The 20,135-nt window shown below is 41.8% G+C and overlaps 1 protein-coding gene across 10 annotated transcripts in view; it reads left to right on the forward strand.

The window, feature by feature from the left end:
* Positions 1-20,135, forward strand: part of VEPH1 (ventricular zone expressed PH domain containing 1) — a 183,927-nt gene that overhangs the window by 107,654 nt on the left and 56,138 nt on the right. For 8 of the 10 annotated variants that reach the window (XR_012160752.2, XM_073359569.2, XM_073359567.2 and 5 more), the window contains 2 exons: positions 7,786-7,920; positions 15,659-15,776. Coding sequence is in view for 9 of the 10 variants with exons in the window: in XM_073359569.2 (XP_073215670.1) it covers positions 7,786-7,920; positions 15,659-15,776 (253 nt within the window). In the remaining variant the exon portion in view is untranslated. Of the gene's footprint in view, positions 1-7,785; positions 7,921-15,658; positions 15,777-18,790; positions 18,989-20,135 lie in introns of those variants that run through there. The other 2 variants (XM_073359574.2, XM_073359579.2) reach the window with 2 other exon arrangements.

The raw sequence follows: 20,135 nt of genomic DNA on the forward strand, positions 1-20,135 counted from the left end.
TCTTCAGTTTTGCACAGCAGAGTACATGACTGTTCGCACATGCTTCCTTCAGCACATGGGTTCAATAGTAGGGTGGAAGCTATAGAGTGGGGATAGAGGATTTGTTATGTGCAGCTATTTCAAATCACAATCATATTCCTTCTGCCTCTGTTCCTGCTTTTCCACACCTAGAGGATGCTGGCGGGAGGGTGTGGATGGGTGGGTGTTCTGATTTGGTGGGGATGTGGGGAGGGGAGGGTGTGAGCCAGGTGATGCTGGTTGTTCGGTAGGAGGGGGAAGAATTCTTGGCTGGATTGCGGCTTAAGTGCTCACCCTGCAAAGATCTGAGAGCAACTAAGCCACTGAGCAAGAGGCAAGCTGTTATCTGCCCCAGCTAGACTATGTAGAGCCCAGGAGGAGAAAAGAAGAAATGTGATCTGCTGGTTTTTAAGGGTGTGGTCCCTTCCTGGAAGTAGGGAAGGGAAAGAGACATTAGCATTTGAGGGGCAGAGAGAATTCAGGGAAAGAGAGAAGGTAAAAGGGGAGAAGGAGGACAAAGAAATAAGAAAAGACAAAACAAGTTAAAAATAAAGAGAGGTAAACAAGAAGCTGAAAGATTGAATTTGAAAAGAGAATTTTTTTAAGGAAAAAGTAAAGGTGAAAGTGGCCGCAGGGAGAAATAACCTGCATGACAGAAAAATGAGAGCAAGGGAAACAGCTGATGGAAAAGATGTATTAAAATGCATGAGAATGAGCAGAGAAGGAAGAGCAGAAACAAGGGAGACGTATACTAGGAGAGTAAACAGTCTGTTTCTTTATGAACTTATATATAATCTGATGCCAAAAACATACCATCTTGCTGGATGTTAACAAAATGATTTCAGTCCTTCTCTCTTTCTCTCTGTTGTATATTTTGAATCAATTGTAGTGATGCTTTCATCTTTGATTCCACCTTTATTTCCTCCTGCTTAATGTTTTCCTCATATTTTTTCTTTTTAAAAATCTCTTTAACCCTTTTACCAAGATTACATTGCACTTTGGCATGACCCTTTCAGTCTTTTATAGAGCTGGGACAATAAGCTTTGCAATATTTCCTATCTCAACAGATTTCCCATCCCTCTTCCCCCACCCCCACTGCTTCTGTCTGCATTCTGTTCCTCATCTCTCTCTCTCCTCTCCTCCTATTTTTTTTTTAAATACCTCCTCATCCCCCTTGGGAGCCTCACCTCATTTAGAACTCCTGGACCATGACTGCTCCAGTTACACTTTGGCTTTAATGTGTTTTTTCACATTTCTGTCTTGGGTAATTGCATTTGTTAAATTAAAAGTGCTGTTGCCAAGCTGACACCCTTAAATTTTGGCTCATCTTAACCATAGCAGCTCATATATTGATGCTGTTCCTTATATGTTTATTTTTTAAAAAAATCTGGAATATACCCCATCTATACTATGCTAGAAACTCACAAGACTACATTCTTCCATCTATGCACAGGAAGTCCCATGTGCAACCCACTATGTACCCAGAAGAGAATAGATCCCTGAATGTATAGGGCTCATCATGAGTCATCTTTCACACCCATTCTGGGGAGAGAGGGGCATAAAGCACTCCCCTCCGTGGGCATCTCCATCTGGTCTGTGAGCATGTGTAAGAGCAGCTGCTGCAGGGGAAGCTGCTCACCCTCCCATGCAGGCACACAGGTAGTGAGCAGACAGGATTGCAACAATAAGTGGAGTCACAGAATCATAGAATATCAGGGTTGGAAGGGACCTCAGGAGGTCATCTAGTCCAACCCCCTGCTCAAAGCAGGACCAATCCCCAACTAAATCATCCCAGCCAGGGCTTTGTCAAGCCTGACCTTAAAAACTTCTAAGGAAGGAGATTCTACCACCTCCCTAGGTAATGCATTCCAGTGTTTCACCACCCTCTTAGTGAAGTTTTTCCTAATATCCAACCTAAACCTCCCCCACTGCAACTTGAGACCATTACTCCTTGTCCTGTCCTCTTCTACCACTGAGAATAGTCTAGAACCATCCTCTCTGGAACCACCTCTCAGGTAGTTGAAAGCAGCTATCAAATCTCCTTTCATTCTTCTCTTCTGCAGACTAAACAATCCCAGTTCCCTCAGCCTCTCCTCATAAGTCATGTGTTCTAGACCCCTAATCATTTTTGTTGCCCTTCGCTGGACTCTCTCCAATTTATCCACATCCTTCTTGTAATGTGGGGCCAAAACTGGACACAGTACTCCAGATGAGGCCTCACCAATGTCGAATAGAGGGGAACGATCACGTCCCTCGATCTGCTCGCTATGCCCCTACTTATACATCCCAAAATGCCATTGGCCTTCTTGGCAACAAGGGCACACTGCTGACTAATATCCAGCTTCTCGTCCATTGTCACACCTAGGTCCTTTTCTGCTGAACTGCTGCCTAGCCATTCGGTCCCTAGTCTGTAGCTGTGCACAGGACCCTGCACTTATCCTTATTGAACCTCATCAGATTTCTTTTGGCCCAATCCTCCAATTTGTCTAGGTCCCTCTGTATCCTATCCCTGCCCTCCAGCGTATCAACCACTCCTCCCAGTTTAGTATCATCCACAAATTTGCTGAGAGTGCAATCCACACCATCCTCCAGATCATTTATGAAGATATTGAACAAAACTGGCCCCAGGACCGACCCCTGGGGCACTCCACTTGACACTGGCCACCAACTAGACATGGAGCCATTGATCACTACCCGTTAAGCCCGACAATCTAGCCAACTTTCTACCCACCTTATAGTGCATTCATCCAGCCCATACTTCTTTAACTTGCTGACAAGAATACTGTGGGAGACCGTATCAAAAGCTTTGCTAAAGTCAAGAAACAATACATCCACTGCTTTCCCTTCATCCACAGAACCAGTAATCTCATCATAGAAGGCGATTAGATTAGTCAGGCATGACCTTCCCTTGGTGAATCCATGCTGACTGTTCCTGATCATTTTCCTCTCATGTAAGTGCTTCAGGATTGATTCCTTGAGGACCTGCTCCATGATTTTTGCGGGGACTGAGGTGAGGCTGACTGGCCTGTAGTTCCCAGGATCCTCCTTCTTCCCTTTTTTAAAGATTGGCACTACATTAGCCTTTTTCCAGTCATCTGGGACTTCCCCCATTTGCCACGAGTTTTCAAATATAATGGCCAATGGCTCTGCAATCACAGCCGCCAATTCCTTTAGCATTCTCGGATGCAACTTGTCCGGCCCCATGGATTTGTGCACGTCCAGCTTTTCTAAATAGTCCCTAACCACCTCTTTCTCCACAGAGGGCTGGCCATCTACTCCCCATGTTGTGATGCCCAGCGCAGCAGTCTGGGAGCTGTCCTTGTTAGTGAAGACAGAGGCAAAAAAAGCATTGAGCACATTAGCTTTTTCCACATCCTCTGTCACTAGGTTGCCTCCCTCATTCAGTAAGGGGCCCGCACTTTCCTTGGCTTTCTTCTTGTTGCCAGCATACCTGAAGAAACCCTTCTTGTTACTCTTGACATCTCTTGCTAGCTGCAGCTCCAGGTGCGATTTGGCCCTCCTGATTTCATTCCTACATGCCCAAGTAATATTTTTATACTCTTCCCTGGTCATATGTCCAACCTTCCACTTCTTGTGAGCTTCTTTTTTATGTTTAAGATCCGCTAGGATTTCACCGTTAAGCGAAGCTGGTCGCCTGCCATATTCACTATTTTTTCGACTCATCGGGATGGTTTGTCCCTGTAACCTCAACAGGGATTCCTTGAAATACAGCCAGCTCTCCTGGACTCCTTTCCCCTTCATGTTAGTCCCCCAGGGGATCCTACCCATCCATTCCCTGAGGGAGTCAAAGTCTGCTTTCCTGAAGTCCAGGGTCTGTATCCTGCTGCTTACCTGTCTTCCCTGTGTCAGGATCCTGAACTCAACCAACTCATGGTCACTGCCTCCCAGATTCCCGTCCACTTTTGCTTCCCCCACTAATTCTTCCCTGTTTGTGAGCAGCAGGTCAAGAAAAGCTCCCCCCCAGTTGGCTCCTCTAGCACTTGCACCAGGAAATTGTCCCCTATGCTTTCCAAAAACTTCCTGGATTGTCTATGCACCGCTGTATTGCTCTCCCAGCAGATATCAGGAAGATTAAAGTCACCCATGAGAACCAGGGCGTGCAATCTAGTAGCTTCTGTGAGTTGCCGGAAGAAAGCCTCATCCCCCAGAGTCTTGGCTCTGCCTCTCCAAGGGACTGGCTGGCAGAGCTGAGCCAGGCTAGAAGGGGATGTAAACTCTGCTAGGACCAGAATATTTTCCCTTTTGGAGCAAGGGGGCAGCAGGGACTGATCAGTGACTCCGCATTGGAGCGGGAGGTGTAATTCCCAGTATGAGGAGACATACCTGTGATTGAGCTAGTGTGCTAAAAAGGAGTGTAGCTGTGGCAGCACGAACAGAAGGATGGGCTAGCTGCCCTGAGCATAAACCCATGATCTTGGACAGGATCATACTTGGGGTGGCTAGTCCCTTCTGCTGCTTGCACTACCTGGGCTATGTTTTATTTTTAGCATGCCAGTGCAATTAGAACAAGTATGTCTCCTTGAGATGAAAATGACACCTTTCAGCTCTAGTGTAAACAAACTTAAGAGTCTCATTCTGTCCCTGGTGTGCTCCTGGGGCAATGAAATTCTACGTTGCCCCTTCCTGTGGGCTTGTGGTAACACCATGATCTAGTCCTTATTTCCCTAGGAATTTGTTTTTTTACCATCTTTTATGTCTATGGCTTTGTTTCTATTCTGAATTACTGGTTGATATAGGGGTCCTTGCAGCTTTATTCTTCTATTGCTTTTGAAATAATTGTAGTAAAAATTACTGCTGAACATCTAGAGCCCGATTCTGGTGCCAGTGAGTCCACAGCAATACTCCCATGGGCTTCAGATGTGCAGGATCAAGTCAGTAACATTTGGTTTTGTGTCCTTGCAAATACACTGTACACATAGCAGTGTGTATGCCCTTCTGTGAAAAAATGATGGTTCTTATTATGTTGTATTCACTATTCAACCCCATTGTGCAGTAACATGAAGTTTGATGTATCGTAATTTACACTTTTTTCATTTGTTTGAAACTCTAAAAGCTTTCACATACTGTGTCTATTTAACCATTTTTAAATTAAATACCATGCTACATTCATCCCTGGTGTAACTCCCCTGACGGCAGCGGAATTGTGCAAGGCATGAATTTGGTAGAAAGTATATTTATAATGTGTTAGCATTTACCAAATGTAGTTAAATGACTTTTTTATAGTTATTTTGTCCCAGATCCAAGGAATTCCATGAGTTACCTTATTTTTGTGAATAAATGCAATGTTTTGCCATTTATTATCCTCTTTTTGTTGAGTGCAAAGGAATAATTTTCCTCTCATATCTCCATAACAGATCCTGACTTCTGTCTTCTGTTCTCCCTATAATTGTGAAAGTCTTGGTTAATAATTGTAATATGCTTTGAAATCCTTGGCTGAAAGTTGTGGAACTGCAAATTATTATTATACGTATTTATTATTTCAAGATGGGTGGATTTTATCTTCATAGAAGGAGCAGAATATTTGACTTCAGAGCTGTTTTGTAGATTTGAGAGGAGACTGTTTTTCCAATTAAATGATTATTAAGAACAGAAATGAAGGTAGAATAATGGATGGTCTTGGAGGAAGAAAGCATGGTATTTAAGTAGTACTGAAATTTTCTGAAAATGCAAGACCGTAATGTCCAGCTGAAGAGGAACAAATCTAGGTCAATTTTTCAAGTTTGATTTATTTATTAAGCTTTTTCCTACAGCAAATTTTGCATCAGATGATATAGGTCAACTCTACAGCCTCTGGCTTAATTGGTCTCTTCAGGCTCAAAACTGTATAATAGGCAGTGTTAGTAGTGCCCCCTATTTTTAAGGTTGTCTGATATTTCACATTATAAGACCCTGTTTTCAGTTGCTTGTAACTTTGCCAAACTTTAACTGTTTGGGTTGAAATTTTCCATGCAAAGGTGTCCCATAAGCAGAAATTGTTCTGGAAAATGTAAGCTAAAATGGTTTAGCCATGTCTAAGAATGTGTCTAGGAGAGTATATGTTTTGCCCATATTAAAAAAAAAAAATCAGGGTGACGCTTTTTTTGAATCCCTCTGGTGCCCCTATACTAGACTAGAAATTTGGCAAGGGGTGCCTTTATGTCAGGGACATGCCTTTTGCCACTCCTGTGAAAATATGCCTGAATTTGGCCAAGTTCTAAATCTCTGAAAAATCACAGTTCACGCATGCCCAGTAGAAATATCTTAGATTTTTAGCAGCTAAATTGCCTGAAACTTGCATCCATATTGGGCATGCGTCAGCCCAGAGTTGAGCAGGCTTTCCCTGCAATTGCAGCTCTAGCCTGCTGTGGGTCAGGCTGGGATCAAGCACCAGAACTCAGAGCAGGGAGACTTTTGTCTTTTGGGTGCTCAGTGATACCCCGCCTCCTACCTGCTGGTCCCAGGCAGCATGGAGGAGCAAGCTACATGATTCAAGTGCTGAAGAGACATGAGCCAGACTTGGGGGTTTGTGTGCAGGGGGATTACATTAGAACAAGGAGTCTGTGGAAGGGAAAGTGCAGGACTTGGAGGCTGCTGGGTTTGGGAGGGAAATTGAAACTGGGAGTTGGGGAGGGAGACTTGGACTCGGTGGGCAAGAAGACAGGGATTGGGAGATGGGGCAGACAGAGACTGGCTGGAAAAGGAGATTGAAACTAGCAGGCAAGGACACTGGGCTGGGGAACTAGGGAGGAAATGGGGGGATGGGGTGGGGGGGACTGAGATTGGATGAGGAGATGGGGGAGACTGGGACTGTCGGGGCAAGGAGACTGGAACAATGAGCCCTGGCAGGGAAACTGGGACTGCAAGCCAGTGGGGACAGAGAATGCAGGTGGAGGGGAGGGGTAACTGGAAGCCAGGGGGAGGAAGTGAGACCAATAAGACAAGGAGCCTGGAAGGAGGGAATTGGGACTGGGTGACAAGAAGGCTGAAGACAAGGAGTTGGGAGTGGAGGCGGAGAAATGGGCATGACGGGGCTGTGAGATTGGGATGGGGAATCTGGAGGGGTAAGACTAGGTCTTGCTGAGAAAGGAGACTGGGATAAGAAGTTAATTTTCTCTCTGCACTGGGCTTTCAATGTATGCATCCCAGGTCCTTTGCCAAAAGAGACAGAATACTAGTATATAATGAGTGCTAATACTGCTACTAATAGCTAGTTCACGTATCACTTTTCAACATTAGATCTCCTAGCACTTTACAGAGTTGGTCAGCATCATTAACACCGCTTTACTGAGGCACACAGAGGTGAAGTGACTTGCCCATGGGTCACTTATAGGTTAGTAATAGAGCCAGCAATAGAACCCAGGTCTTCTGAGTCCAGTGCTCTCCCCACTACCAGCACTGCTATATACTCGTGTTTTACATGTGCGCACACAGGGTAGTTGTGGTATGTTATCTGTATATAGTCGTACTAGCTTATATGTAAAATGTAATGAATCAAGTACCTGGGAAATCCAGGTATTGTGCACAGAAATAGTCTCAGAACTAATGGCATATACAGGAATTATTTAGTTTCACAGATTTATATACTTTGCATTGATTCGTATCCATCTTAACTGCACTGAATTGTTTTTAAATGTCAGTGTCAGATATTCTGCTCTTGATATAAGATGTAACAAGGACAGCAATTACTTTGTGTAGTTGTAGCATTCTGAAATAACAATACGATTTTAAGACTCAGATTGAAATTTTCTTTTCAAATATTTTCTCCAGAACTTGTTTCCAGAACCCTTGTCCATACAAAGTAACACTGTGCAAGTCCTTGAAACCCTGTGGGAGAAGACACAGCTGAAGGGAACACATGGTTTTGAAACTGCGATGATTCAATCTACATTTCCACACCAGAAGGTAAACATTTATTCCTTGGGGTGGGGTTGAGGGGGAGGAAGTGATTTTTATACCAACCTTTAGAACCTGTCTACATGGATCTTTGCAATAGATGTGATGGCTCCATCCTGTGTTTAACTACTGGAAAGCAAACCTTTTACACACATGCACATGTGTGCACACACAATATCAGCATCATACATATCTTAGCAATTAAACATGGGGCCCAATCCTGCTTCCAAAGAAGTCGATGGAATTTTTGAGGCTGACTTAAGTCAAAGCAGGATCAAGTCCAGGTGGCATCTGCTCCTTATTTCCAGCTACTGAATCACATTAAAATAAACTAATTTTTTATATTATTTTTCCATGTGAGCAATTGCTGTCTTGCCAAAAATATGCTAAGCATTTGCACTTGGGAGACGAGGTGGCCAATGACACTGAGAACAGGATGGGAAGTGGGTCTGTGGACAACTGGTGGGATTTTCAAGAGTTCCTTAGGAACAGAAGTCCCATTCACTTTCCATCTCTCTATTAAGAGGTGATGTGAATTAGGAAAATGTTTGAGAACTACTGCTTTTATCATTGGTAAATTTACAACCTGTTTCCACCCTCTTTTGCTCTGTGTATGTTTGTGTGTTGAAAGGAAACTGCTTTATACACTGAGTAATTTTTATGTCACTAAATTTCTTTTGCCTTCAGTGCTGTGTAGCTCTGGTTTCTTCTAGGTATTTTCTTCACAGATTACCTTGCCAAGTCCTCTTCAGCCAGTTTATTCATATGGCAGTCTATGGCTTGTTCATGATGGGGGGGCCTCTTACATAAACCACACCCAGCTTGTAAGGGCTTTGACCAGTGCTCAGCAGGAATTTTATTTCTGAGTTCTGTGGTGGATCCATAAATGTCATTTTGTATTTTACTTTGAAATGTCTCCAGGTTTCCCTAAGCCCTCATACATGCTTCATGGGAGTTGCTAGTAACGTGAATGAAAACAGGTGATGGTACATGTAGGTATTTTTTCCTATTTACATACATAATTTTAAAAGCTAAAAAGTCTGAATAGCTGCCATGATGGACTGGTTAGCTGCCCTGTGGAAATTCACACAATTCTGCACAATGCCTTTGGTGCTATGAAAATGATGATTTTTACACACTCCATTCTTACCGTCTGTCAGTTTAAAAGCTATTTGCTGTTTCAGGAATTGTAGGGGAAACTGTTTCAAAGCTATTAATCAGATGTCATGCAAAAGACCAGTAGAGGATTATAAAACAGACGTATTTGTGTGAAGTACGGAAATATTCTAGAACATGTACAATTATTTTTTTGTTTACATCTCAGCTAAAATTTGATGAGCTAAATTGTCAGATGTGGTTTTAAAATTTCTTTCTCAGGCTAAAACTAAGTATGGAAAACGTCTACCTCAAAGTATTATTTTTACTAAAGTGATGACGGTTGAAAATAGGAGTTGTTAATGGAAACATCTGAAACATAAGGTGATCGTGTTGCATGCTATATTCAGATGCAACATATACCAGTACGTGCATATCATGCACATACAGATTCTTTATATTCAAAATTAAATTAAACTAGATCCAAGCTTTTTCTTCCAAAATCATAAAGCTGTTCTTTCTTTAACTTAGAATAAAGCTTGTAATAGCTCATTTGCCAAGAATGGAATAACCGGCACAGTACTATGAACTAGGAGATCTGACAACTGAAGTGATGTGAATGTACTTCTGACTGCATATTCAGGAACAAATTGAACCCCAGCATGCAATCTGAAGAACTGGGCTGTGTACTGGGCAGATTCATAGTCTAGTGGCGTTTACAGTAGAACCACTTCATGGCCAGCTGCAGTAGCCCTCAGGGCTGGTGTATCCCCTTTCCATATGGGGACTGGCCCCTAGCTCCATATTGTCCCCTTCCCCAAATCCCTGTCCACACTTATATACAATGAGCCCACTATGCTGAGAGTGTCACACCAAGGTCAAAGGCAGCCGACCTAGTAGTCCAAGCCAGAGTTTGCAGTCACAAGACAAGATATTGGGAGATCAGAACCAAGAGACAAACTGGAGATCAGAACCATGAGTCAGGAACCAAAGTCAGGCCAGGTCAGGATACCGGGGGTAAGAAGCAGGAAACACGTTGGAGGTATGGAACAGCAAGGCAAATGCCAAGTGTCAAGCTGGGGTGGGATACCAGGAAATCCAGGAGCCAGAGCTGAAGCCAGAGCCCAGTTGTTTAGACAGTTTCCTGTTCCTGCTGCTGGCTTAAATAGGGCCAGTGGGCCAATGAGCCACACTGGGACTTTACCAATCACATCCAGCAAACTGTTAGTCTGCAGAGTATTTGTTGCATAATTCTATTATTTTTAGCCCTTTGGGGGTTATTTCATCATTCCTTTTTTGTAAGAGTACGTTCTTGGGTAACAGTGTTCCCAAACTAATGGGACAATACATCAAGAAACTGTAAAATGAAAATTAAAAAAATTAAACCAACTAGAAAATGGAACTTTGGAAACTCATCAAGATGTAGAATTACACACTGTTAGGATGCTGGATAACAATCAAGTAGATGAAACACATTAAAGACTTTCTTGAGATTTTAAAACTGAGTCGCGTGCTATGCAGCTGTTGGCTGGTTTCACGTTCTTTGTTTTTGGTTTGCTTACTAATATAGGGCCTGCTATTGTTCCTATCAAAACTGATTTCATTGCCAAAATTCCCACTGACTTTTCTGAGAGCAGGATCTGGACCTATTGTTTAGTAGATTTCTTTTTATTGCTTGTGAAATTCAGAGACAAAGACTAGCTAGAGTCCAGTGTAATACCATTGGCCCAATGCAGTTTTTTCAATGTCTCTCAAACATGACCAGAAGTGGCTATAAGAAGTGCAAGTGTGTGACTATACACACACACACTCTCTCTCTCTCTCTCTCTCTCCTGAAAGCTTTTGCTTTTTCAGAAGTTTGCTTCAGTTGGAAAATTTGCCTTATACTGTGTATAGGTCCAACCGTGCAAGACACAACCTACTCTCAACCCCCAGTGACTATAGTGGAAGCTGAGAATGCACCTTGTGCAGAAGGACTCCATAACTTTTCTTAAAAGCAATTGTGGGTTAGAGCTCTTAACTAACTAAACTCTTAGGCACTTGGGTGTACCAAGGGACAGGATAAAGTGCTTAGTCATGTAAACTTTCTAGCACAGTCTACCTTTGAATATTCTGGTAACAGATCAGCATATTAGGCCAGATTTTCAGATGGTGTAAATGAATGGTGGTCTGGCGGTTTATACCAGTTGGGGATCTGGCCCATCCAATTTCTGCATGTAGAAAGACACTTAAAAGAAATACTAATGTGAAAAAGTAGATTTAAAAACAAAATACCCTTCTTTCCCCCCACCACATACAGACGCCCTTGCAGTTTTATTTCATCAAAGATTTCAGAAAAGTGTCCTTACCTTTTTTCTTTTCTGTTTATGGGTCTATCGAAATGTAATAAAACATGGCAATACCAGCTCCATACTGTACATTCCATCACAAACAGACACATGTTCTACATCAGCTTAGGAAATTCAGAAACTCTGGGTTTCTGAAAATGATTAAAGAAACCACTCTCTCTTCCTGGGAGAAAGCAGGCTGAACTGTCCTCTCAAAATGCTACTGGAATTTGTTAAATATTTTTGCAAGTAATCAGAAGTAATGGCAAGTTACTGAGGGACAGGATGAAGGTCTTATCAACCTACCTACTGAAGTCTGGAGACATGGCAATCTCTGCAGAATCATTCAGAATATATGTCTAGCTATGGAAGAGAGATTAGGAGAGTAGCTGTGTTTAATAAGGGTTTGCTTTATATGAATAGTTGGGAATGCAGTCAACAGACATTAATGCTCTAAGTATCTGTTTTCCTATGTCTGCATGCATTGCACTCTTTCATTGTGATACAAGAATGCCAAAGAGATCCAGTTCTTCTCTTTATTGGCAAACTAATCCTTTGTGATTAGTTAACTGATTGCAGTGAACAATTTTAGGTTTTTGATAACCTGCTCCATTCTTACACACTAAAATAAAGTTTGGAAAAATAATTATTTAGCAGTAGTGTTGTCTGTTGGATAAAGCATAGGATGGGGAGCCACAAGACCTGGGTTTTTCTAATCTTGGCTCTGAGAGTGGCTTATTTATGTGACCTGGGGCAAGTGACTGAAACACTCTGTGCCTCAGTTTCCCCATCCGCAGAAAGGGTATTAGAGCACTTCACAAACATCAAGCCTTGAGATCTTTGCATAGTGCTAGGTATTATTCTGTTTCACAAATAATCACAGATGATATCACCTGCAGAAAAGTGAGCAATTCTCTATAAATAACAATACCCACCAATTCATAGGAAGAGCAAATATCTTGCATTGTGTTCTAGAGGTGGATGAGTGATCCATTTGCCTTTTATTCACAATCTACATCTTCAAGAACAGCCAGTTAGCCTACTCTCTTCCCTGGGCTCTTCAGGGGTGCCCAGCTGGCTTGCTCACTTGTTTGGTTTGGCAGCAGGTTGATAACATCATTTGCCCACTAAAACCAGGAAAGCATCATCTTGGTTGAGCAACTTGCTGGAAGCAATTCAGAAGGCCTTTAAATTCCTGTTGAAATGGTTAATGTTACTGGTATTTTATTGTGATATTAATGAAGTCTTATGGAGCCTGAAGCCTAGGTATGGGTGTTTATTATTAAATCTAAATAGAATGAAATAAATAAATGTCATTGTTACTGATACCAATGTATTAATTTATATTGTTTTGTTATTATGTGTTTGAATTACTTTTGTCTTGTGAGATTTACGGTTGTTGAAATTAACATTTTAAAATAATCAGATTAACAGAATACCTTTGACAAGGCCTAAATAGCAGTTGTGCATGTAGATTATCTAATATCAAGATATTAGGAATGAAGGAGATGCTCAGATTTCAGTAACTGTTTGTTTCTCATTCTTAAATGTACACTTATCTTTAGTAAGTTTCCTGTTTACAATGTCACTGAAAAATGAAAAACGTGAATAATTCGAAAAAATATTAATAGCTAGGAATATTCCTCTTCTAGTAGTGAAGGCATTACTCCAGGTTAATGCTGGTATACTTGAAAGCAGAATATTGACTCTAATAGAATTGCTTCAGATTTGCATCATGGTGATTGACTGCAGATTTTGAGCCAATATGTGCAGCCAACTCACTATCACAAATTCCTAGCATTACACAAAGAATCTTATGTAGCAATGTATTGTGTGATCATGCCAAAAAAAATATTTATACAACACAGTTTAAATTTTGCCAGAAATAAAGTATTTCCAGATGTATACCCTCATAGATTTTCGGTCAGTTGCTTCAGAGTTCTTTATCAGAAAACATAGGCTACATTATAAAGAACAGAACCAGTTTTATACTCAGTCCAAAATCCATTGGGTTGACTCATGCCATCATTTGTCAAGAGTGACGGAGCAGCTATTTTGTGAACCTTACATGGATTCCTTCAGATTTCTTTGAGTAGTTTTTGAAAGAAAATAATTAACATTTTTAAGCAATTGTCATTTCCATTTATTCCATTTCTTCACTTGATAAATCACTTTATCCATCAAGAAATAATGCCCCATTTTCACAGCTGAGTAGTCACCTTACACCTTCCAGATGATGCAGGTGAGGGATAAGGAAATCTCTTGCCCCAAAAGTTTGACTACCTCCCACCTCACAAGATGGCATATTTCAAGCAACTGCTGATTGCCACACAGACTTTTCTTGAGCCTTTTCCCCATCCCCTGGCACCATAGCCAACGCACCCTAGCCACCCAAGAGGTGATTTTAGCAGCATAGAGAAGGCACCTGTTCTCTGGATTTTTTTTTTCCTTTCAACCCTGATACTATCAACTCATCTCTCCACAATGTGTCATTCATGGAAGACCCTGGGGACACATTGGAGGCAGCATCACCACCCTTGTGCCCAGCTTTCCAGTGATAGTCTAATGACAGAGAATCCACACCACACCAGGGCAGAGAGGACAACACATCTCTGGGCACTTCACTGCCCATTATTTTGCTCAGGTCCCCTTCTTGGAAGCTATTCCTTCACTGATACAAGGGACTAAAAGCCAAGGAAACTTCCAGAAGCTAGCTGGGCACATCCTGCTTACTCTGTTACCTCAGGTCATTGTGCCTGAGTCTCCCTCTGAAAAACCTGCGGTGGTTCCTGCCTAAGTAGCTACCAGTTATCCTGCCATAGACAAGTCAGCTGAACAAGTATGGTCAGTGTAGAGAAAGCTCTTCAATTTCAGAGCAAAGCAGCCAGCTGAGTGCCATGAATGGAGAGGGTTCCCCTGTAGGAGGAGAGTTAGTCCCACTGGTATGGGGAAGGGCAGTCAGTGAGCAAAGGAGTCAAGTTTTACTTGCCATTTTCAGTGAATCAGTGCTCAAGTGCCAGGAAAGAAAGCACCCTAGACACGGATAGCCTGGTTACACCAAACATGAGGTATGCTTGAGTACAGTCCCCAAAGATTCAGCTTTTCAATCCTTAGTTCTTGGTGTGCTGGGAAACACTTATGTTCCAGCTCCTTTCAGACAGAAGAATCTTTTTGCCCTGTTTCTGCTGATGGAAATTAAATGTTTATAATTAGAAGGTTTTTCTGATGTGCTTCTTTGACTGCCATCTCTCCTTGGGACAATAAATGTGTTTTTGCAGATGTCCCTGTATCTGGTATTTGTGCATGTGTCTGTTTCAAACTCAGCAGTTGGTTGAGATGAGGTCTTTTATGGAGGAAGAGGTATTCAAACATTTCTATCCCCATCTTAGAAGTACAGGAGGGTCCCTAGTTGTGAAAACAATGGGCCAAATTTCCCCCTGCAATACAGCCCCTTTCCTCTGTCTGCCAGCACAAAGAACCTTTAGAGTCAGGGACTCTAGCCAGCTGGGGATTCCTCCGACTGGAGGAGTCCCTGAATGGCATAGATCTGTTGTAGCTGGCTCCTCTTTTCCCCTTGGCTCTAGAGGCATGGCCAGGAGATAAGGCAAGGCTAGAACGCTGCTGTGGTCCAGCAATCCACAGCTGGGATAGTGACTCCTTTAAGGTTTGCTAGGAAAACAGTTTGTATGAGATTCATTTAACCTGTTACTGCAGTTTTGGAACTAAACCTCATAATATCAGTGCTGCTCATCAGAGGTTTGAGTTCTGGCAAACAAAACCCTCTAGTCCGTCTTTTAAAAAAAGTTGGCCCCAACCTACCATTCAGTGATTAAGGCTGTGTTGTGGCCTCATATCCATTTAAAAGGGAGGAAATTCCCAGCGGTGTAGTCACTAGAGACCATTGAAGCCTAATGGGTCCAAAAAAAAAAAAAAGGAAGCCGTAGAGAGAAGCTGAAAGTAGTAAAGAAGTTGCAGCTGGAGGGAGTGGCCAGAGCAAAAGCTTGCAGGTGGGAGTGGCCAGAGCACAGCTCTGGAAGAGTATCAGAAACTCCCCAAATCCTACCTTCTGAAGAGTTACAACTTCAGCTGCTTCTGTTAAGAGAAAAGAAAACACCCTGTTTTTAATAGATCCACCCAGATGGGGTGTTTGCTGCCACAAAACATGAGAGAAGGGACTCTACTAGACCTTAATCCCCCCAAAGCTCAATGCTCACCAGATGCTATTTATAAACTCCCAGCACTCACCCATATGATTTCATTTTACAAGTAATAAATTGTGGGGCAATCGGATCATTCATACTGTGAATTTTTTATTACTGCCCTAGGATCTGGACCATGTACAGATGCATCTGGAAGAAGTGAGGTTCTTTGATTTATTTGGATACAGTGAGGAAGCAGGAACGTGGCAGTGTTTCATGTGCAATAATCCTGAAAAGGCAACAGGTAAGGAATCTTCATTCACTACTTCCATGCAACACGTAGCAGGGGTCTGGTTCTGGCAGACTGCCTTACCTGGCTGGATGATGCAGGGTAGACTTCAAGTCTGCAAAAGCAACATGATTCTGACACCTTATGTAGTAGTAACAACAGAGGAGAAGATCTAGCCATGGCATTGTTGAGCTTTCCCACATGGGGACACTCAGGAAAGTTCAGTCAGATCCTTGGATGATGAAGTTAGTTACCTAAAGACTACCTTACTCCTGAATGAAACCATAGGGGATGGGCATAACATAATTTATGTGCATCGACTTCACACTTTTTGTTGATTCACCTTAACTTTTCTGGGTGTCCCTGTGTAGACATGGCCTATGACAGGGAGGCTGTTAGGAGGGGAAATACTGCAGCGAACTCTGAAGAAAAGGGCAGACAAATTCTCCCTATAACTGGTGCTCATCAGCAAAGTTCTTCCCTTCCCTTATATCTCTTCCTAATATTTCTGAAGAGACACAAGATTAAATTCAAACCTTATTAGCTGTGTGTTGGAAGTGGTGGTGTAAACCCAGAGTGAATGTGGACATGTATACTAACCTGACCAAAGCCCTGCAGTCACCCTGTGCAGCAGGAGTAATCTGCAGACATGGAGTGGACATGTGGCCTGGACTTTTACATTCATGTTCCCCAGGTTCCAGCTGAGAATGTCCTTGCTGCAGGTGTTTAGGGAGCCTAGAATGGATGCAACAATTTCCCTTCAATGTATATCTTTGAGTACACATCCCTGGAAGAGGTAGCTTAAATTTGACTCTGAATTATTAGTTTTAATGTGATCAAATTACAGGCACACTTTTTCTGGGAACAGGCTGTTTAACAATTCAGTGATGAAAATGTTTGTACAGGTAAAAAAATAGGTGTGTCAAATTACTTACTATATTTGGTATCATTGTAGGTAGAGCTGGGAGCACAGCCTGTTACTGAGGTTGCCTGATATTTCCCATTATAACACCGTTTTGCAATCATTGTGAACATCTGCCCAAATTTGGCCAAGTTATAAGCCTTTGAAAAATCAGTTAACATATGCTCAGTAGAGACTTCTTCAATTGTAGCAGGTAAAATTTCCAAACCTTCTCACCTCACTGAGCAAGTTTGAGCCTTACACAGATCTTGGGGCTGACCTAACTGTATGCGCCATCACCACAAAGTGACAGAGCCTGCTCCATTGACTGCTGCTATATTGACCAGGACTGAGACAGGTTGGAGAGGAATAGGTAGAAGGCGTCAAGTTTGAGCAGAGAGTTTGTGCCTACAACAGCAGACCCTAGAATAGAACCCAAGAGTCCAATGTCACTGAAATAAGCCTAGTTTAAAATGAAATCAGAGTGTCATCTCAGCTTCATATTCTGGTTTAACTAAATCAGTTTAAAATAACATCTTTAGTTTAAACCAGTGCAACTGTGTGTGCACACAAACTCTTAGATGAAACAGATTGGATTCATGTCTGACTTGCCCTGACTCAGCTATTCTTTCTTCATACTTGTGTGAAATCAGAGCCATGCCCAGTAAGGGCAGAATAATTGGGCTTCCTGGTACAACGAGCCATTGATTGGATCACCTGGATTTGTTTCTTTACTTTCAGCATTTCATTGACATATACAATGTTACAGGGTGTGGTGGATCTGGTATACTAACTCCCAGACAGTGAAACAAATTTATCCTGGGTGTTGCACCATTGAATTGAGTTATAGCAACAATGAATTTACCCAAATATCTCCATATTGTGGATATTTCACATACTTGTCCAGAGGGAGATGTGGGAGAAAAAATGGAGATGATTTAAAGTGCCTTGCCCTGTGAAGAAAATTTTAGTAAGAGTGGTGAGAAGCATGAAGCAGTAACAAAGTTGCTGACAGTTAGAGATTCTGGCCTACTTCATGGTGCAGATTGCTTATAAAATCCAGATTGAGTCTATGCCTGACCAAGCAACCCAGACCCAATATGTGTGAAATGTGCCTTAACAAAATAAGGCCTAAACAAATAGTAATGAGAAGAGTGCATCTCTGATACATTTTTCTTTCTTAGGGCCTGATACTGAGGGATGCTGAGCACCAGGAATTTGCATTGAAATCAGTGAGGCTTTTAGGATTTGTACTCAGATTAATAAACTGACAGTATGACAAAATAAGAACCATATTTTAGCAACAATAAGGCACTTAAGAGTCTGAATTCAGAGTACTTGAACAGATCACTAACATCTTGAGTGCAAAAATGTTACATTGTGCCTGGCTCTGAGAGTCTTTAGGAAGAAATGCCTGAAAGTAGGCACATAAAGTGTGTGTTTAGAACATTTGAAGCAAATAGGTTGGCATATTTGGTTTCTCTTTTTGTTGTTTAAAAGTAGATAATTCTTAGGCAGAGGAAATAGACTGGTAAAAATTCAAACACGACCAGACGTAGGTTTGAACATGGTGAATCAAAATGTGTGACATTAGAATCCTCACTGTGTTCAGGATTTTCTTTGCTCATTTCCTGCTGCCATAAATACAACATGCAAAGGCATTGGCTATAGGACTCAAATGTATTATTTTATAGATTGCTGGAATCTCAGTCCTGGAAATGGAGCTGTTCTAAACTATTAACCGCAAAATGCTTAATACAACATTACATACAAACCAGCTAATAACAACATTATGATATAAATGAAATTTTACATGCACAACATGCATGAAATTCAAATTCTATGTATCTTGAGACTTTAAATATACAACACTCAAGGATTTTAAAATAATGGTACCCACAACAGTTATAGCACAGCCCCCTTGTACACATGTAGTTTTTTCTATTAATATTGTGTATATAGATGGTATTAACTTTAATGCCCTAATACATGGTTTATAACAATAATCGAGACAATAGTTTTCACTTCTATACTATCTTTCATCTGAGAATTTCACAGTACTGATGGACACTAGATATTTAAGTCTTGCAACACCCTTCTGATGTAGGTATTCTTCTCTATTTTACAGAAGGGGGAGGGAAGAAAGAGAAGCCAAGCCCCAGAGAGATGAAGTGACTTTTTCCAAGTCACAGAACAGGGAACAGAACTCAGATCTTTTGTCACCTGGTCCATGTCTCAAACACTAGACCATGCGTTCTCCCATATGAATGTATATGTCCAAGCTGTGGTTACTGTAGGAAGCATTCGTTGACTGTTGGGAATTTAAAAGCCCTGAGATGTATTGCATTAGCACATCTCTTTGCATCTCAATTCCTTGTTTCTTTTGTAAAATAAAAAAACAGATTGTCTCACATTCAGAATAAACATGCTTCTTTGGATGGAGAGTGTCAGTGCTTTTAGCATCACCTCTGCTTCCTTTTGTACCTCTCCTTGCTAGTTTGGCCCAGTAGGGGCAGGCCAGGCAATTGACTTTTTACAAAAGAGAAATTTCTTTCTAAGAAGGTTTTAAAATAGTTTAATAAAATTATGCAGAAAATGTACCTGTCCTACAGCTGCTTTGTATGTGGAGAGTACCTGATTATGTGTCCTGACATATTTAGCAGCTTCTTCCTTGTATTCTCAAAACCTGCTAACCCCAAGGCCTGATATTGTTCCCATTTGCACTGGTTTTTCCCTTGGTGTAACTCCACTGAGATCAGTGGAGTTACTTCTGATTTACACTGGTATAAGCGAGAAGTCTTAGGTCTAAGGACATTCAGGAGCTGGACACTGGAGCTGATGGGAAAGAGAATAGGAATAAAAGGAATGATTAAAGATTCAAGACATTCCATATTCAATACACTCATCTCATCTGGCAACCATGGAAACCCAAACCCTTTCCTCGATCCCTTCTATACTCTCAAGGAGGAGCAGCTATTCCAAACTGCCTAGCACTGTAATCCTTGTTCTCAAATGTTCACTTTGCCTTGTAAATTGCACCTCTTCTTGCCATGTGGCGAGTGGAAAACAATTGCTTTGGAGACTTCCAGTCCTGAGAGAGCAAATCCATTTCCTTATTAACCACATTCAAATGAACAACTGATTTTTCTCAGGATAGATGGGGGCCTGTGAAAGTACTAAAATGTCCTGAGGGAACATGCCCTTGCACTGCTTATTATAGGCTTTATTATTTTATGAAAAGAGAAAAACTGTGATTGGGAAACTGGAATTAACAGCGTAACCTCCCAGCTCCACAGGATGAGATGCAGCCACCCGCAATGAGACAGGGAGGGGCATTGGCCTTTGAGATGAGGCTACAGGGAAGAACATAATTTTCTTGCCATTGCACACACACCTCCTTGTCCCTCCCAACTTTAAAATATGCCCACTGTTCTGGGGTACCTACCTTAGACACCTGGGGCATGACTTTTCAG

Source organism: Lepidochelys kempii, chromosome 9, assembly GCF_965140285.1.
Source record: "Lepidochelys kempii isolate rLepKem1 chromosome 9, rLepKem1.hap1, whole genome shotgun sequence".
NCBI classification, from domain to species: Eukaryota; Metazoa; Chordata; order Testudines; family Cheloniidae; genus Lepidochelys; species Lepidochelys kempii.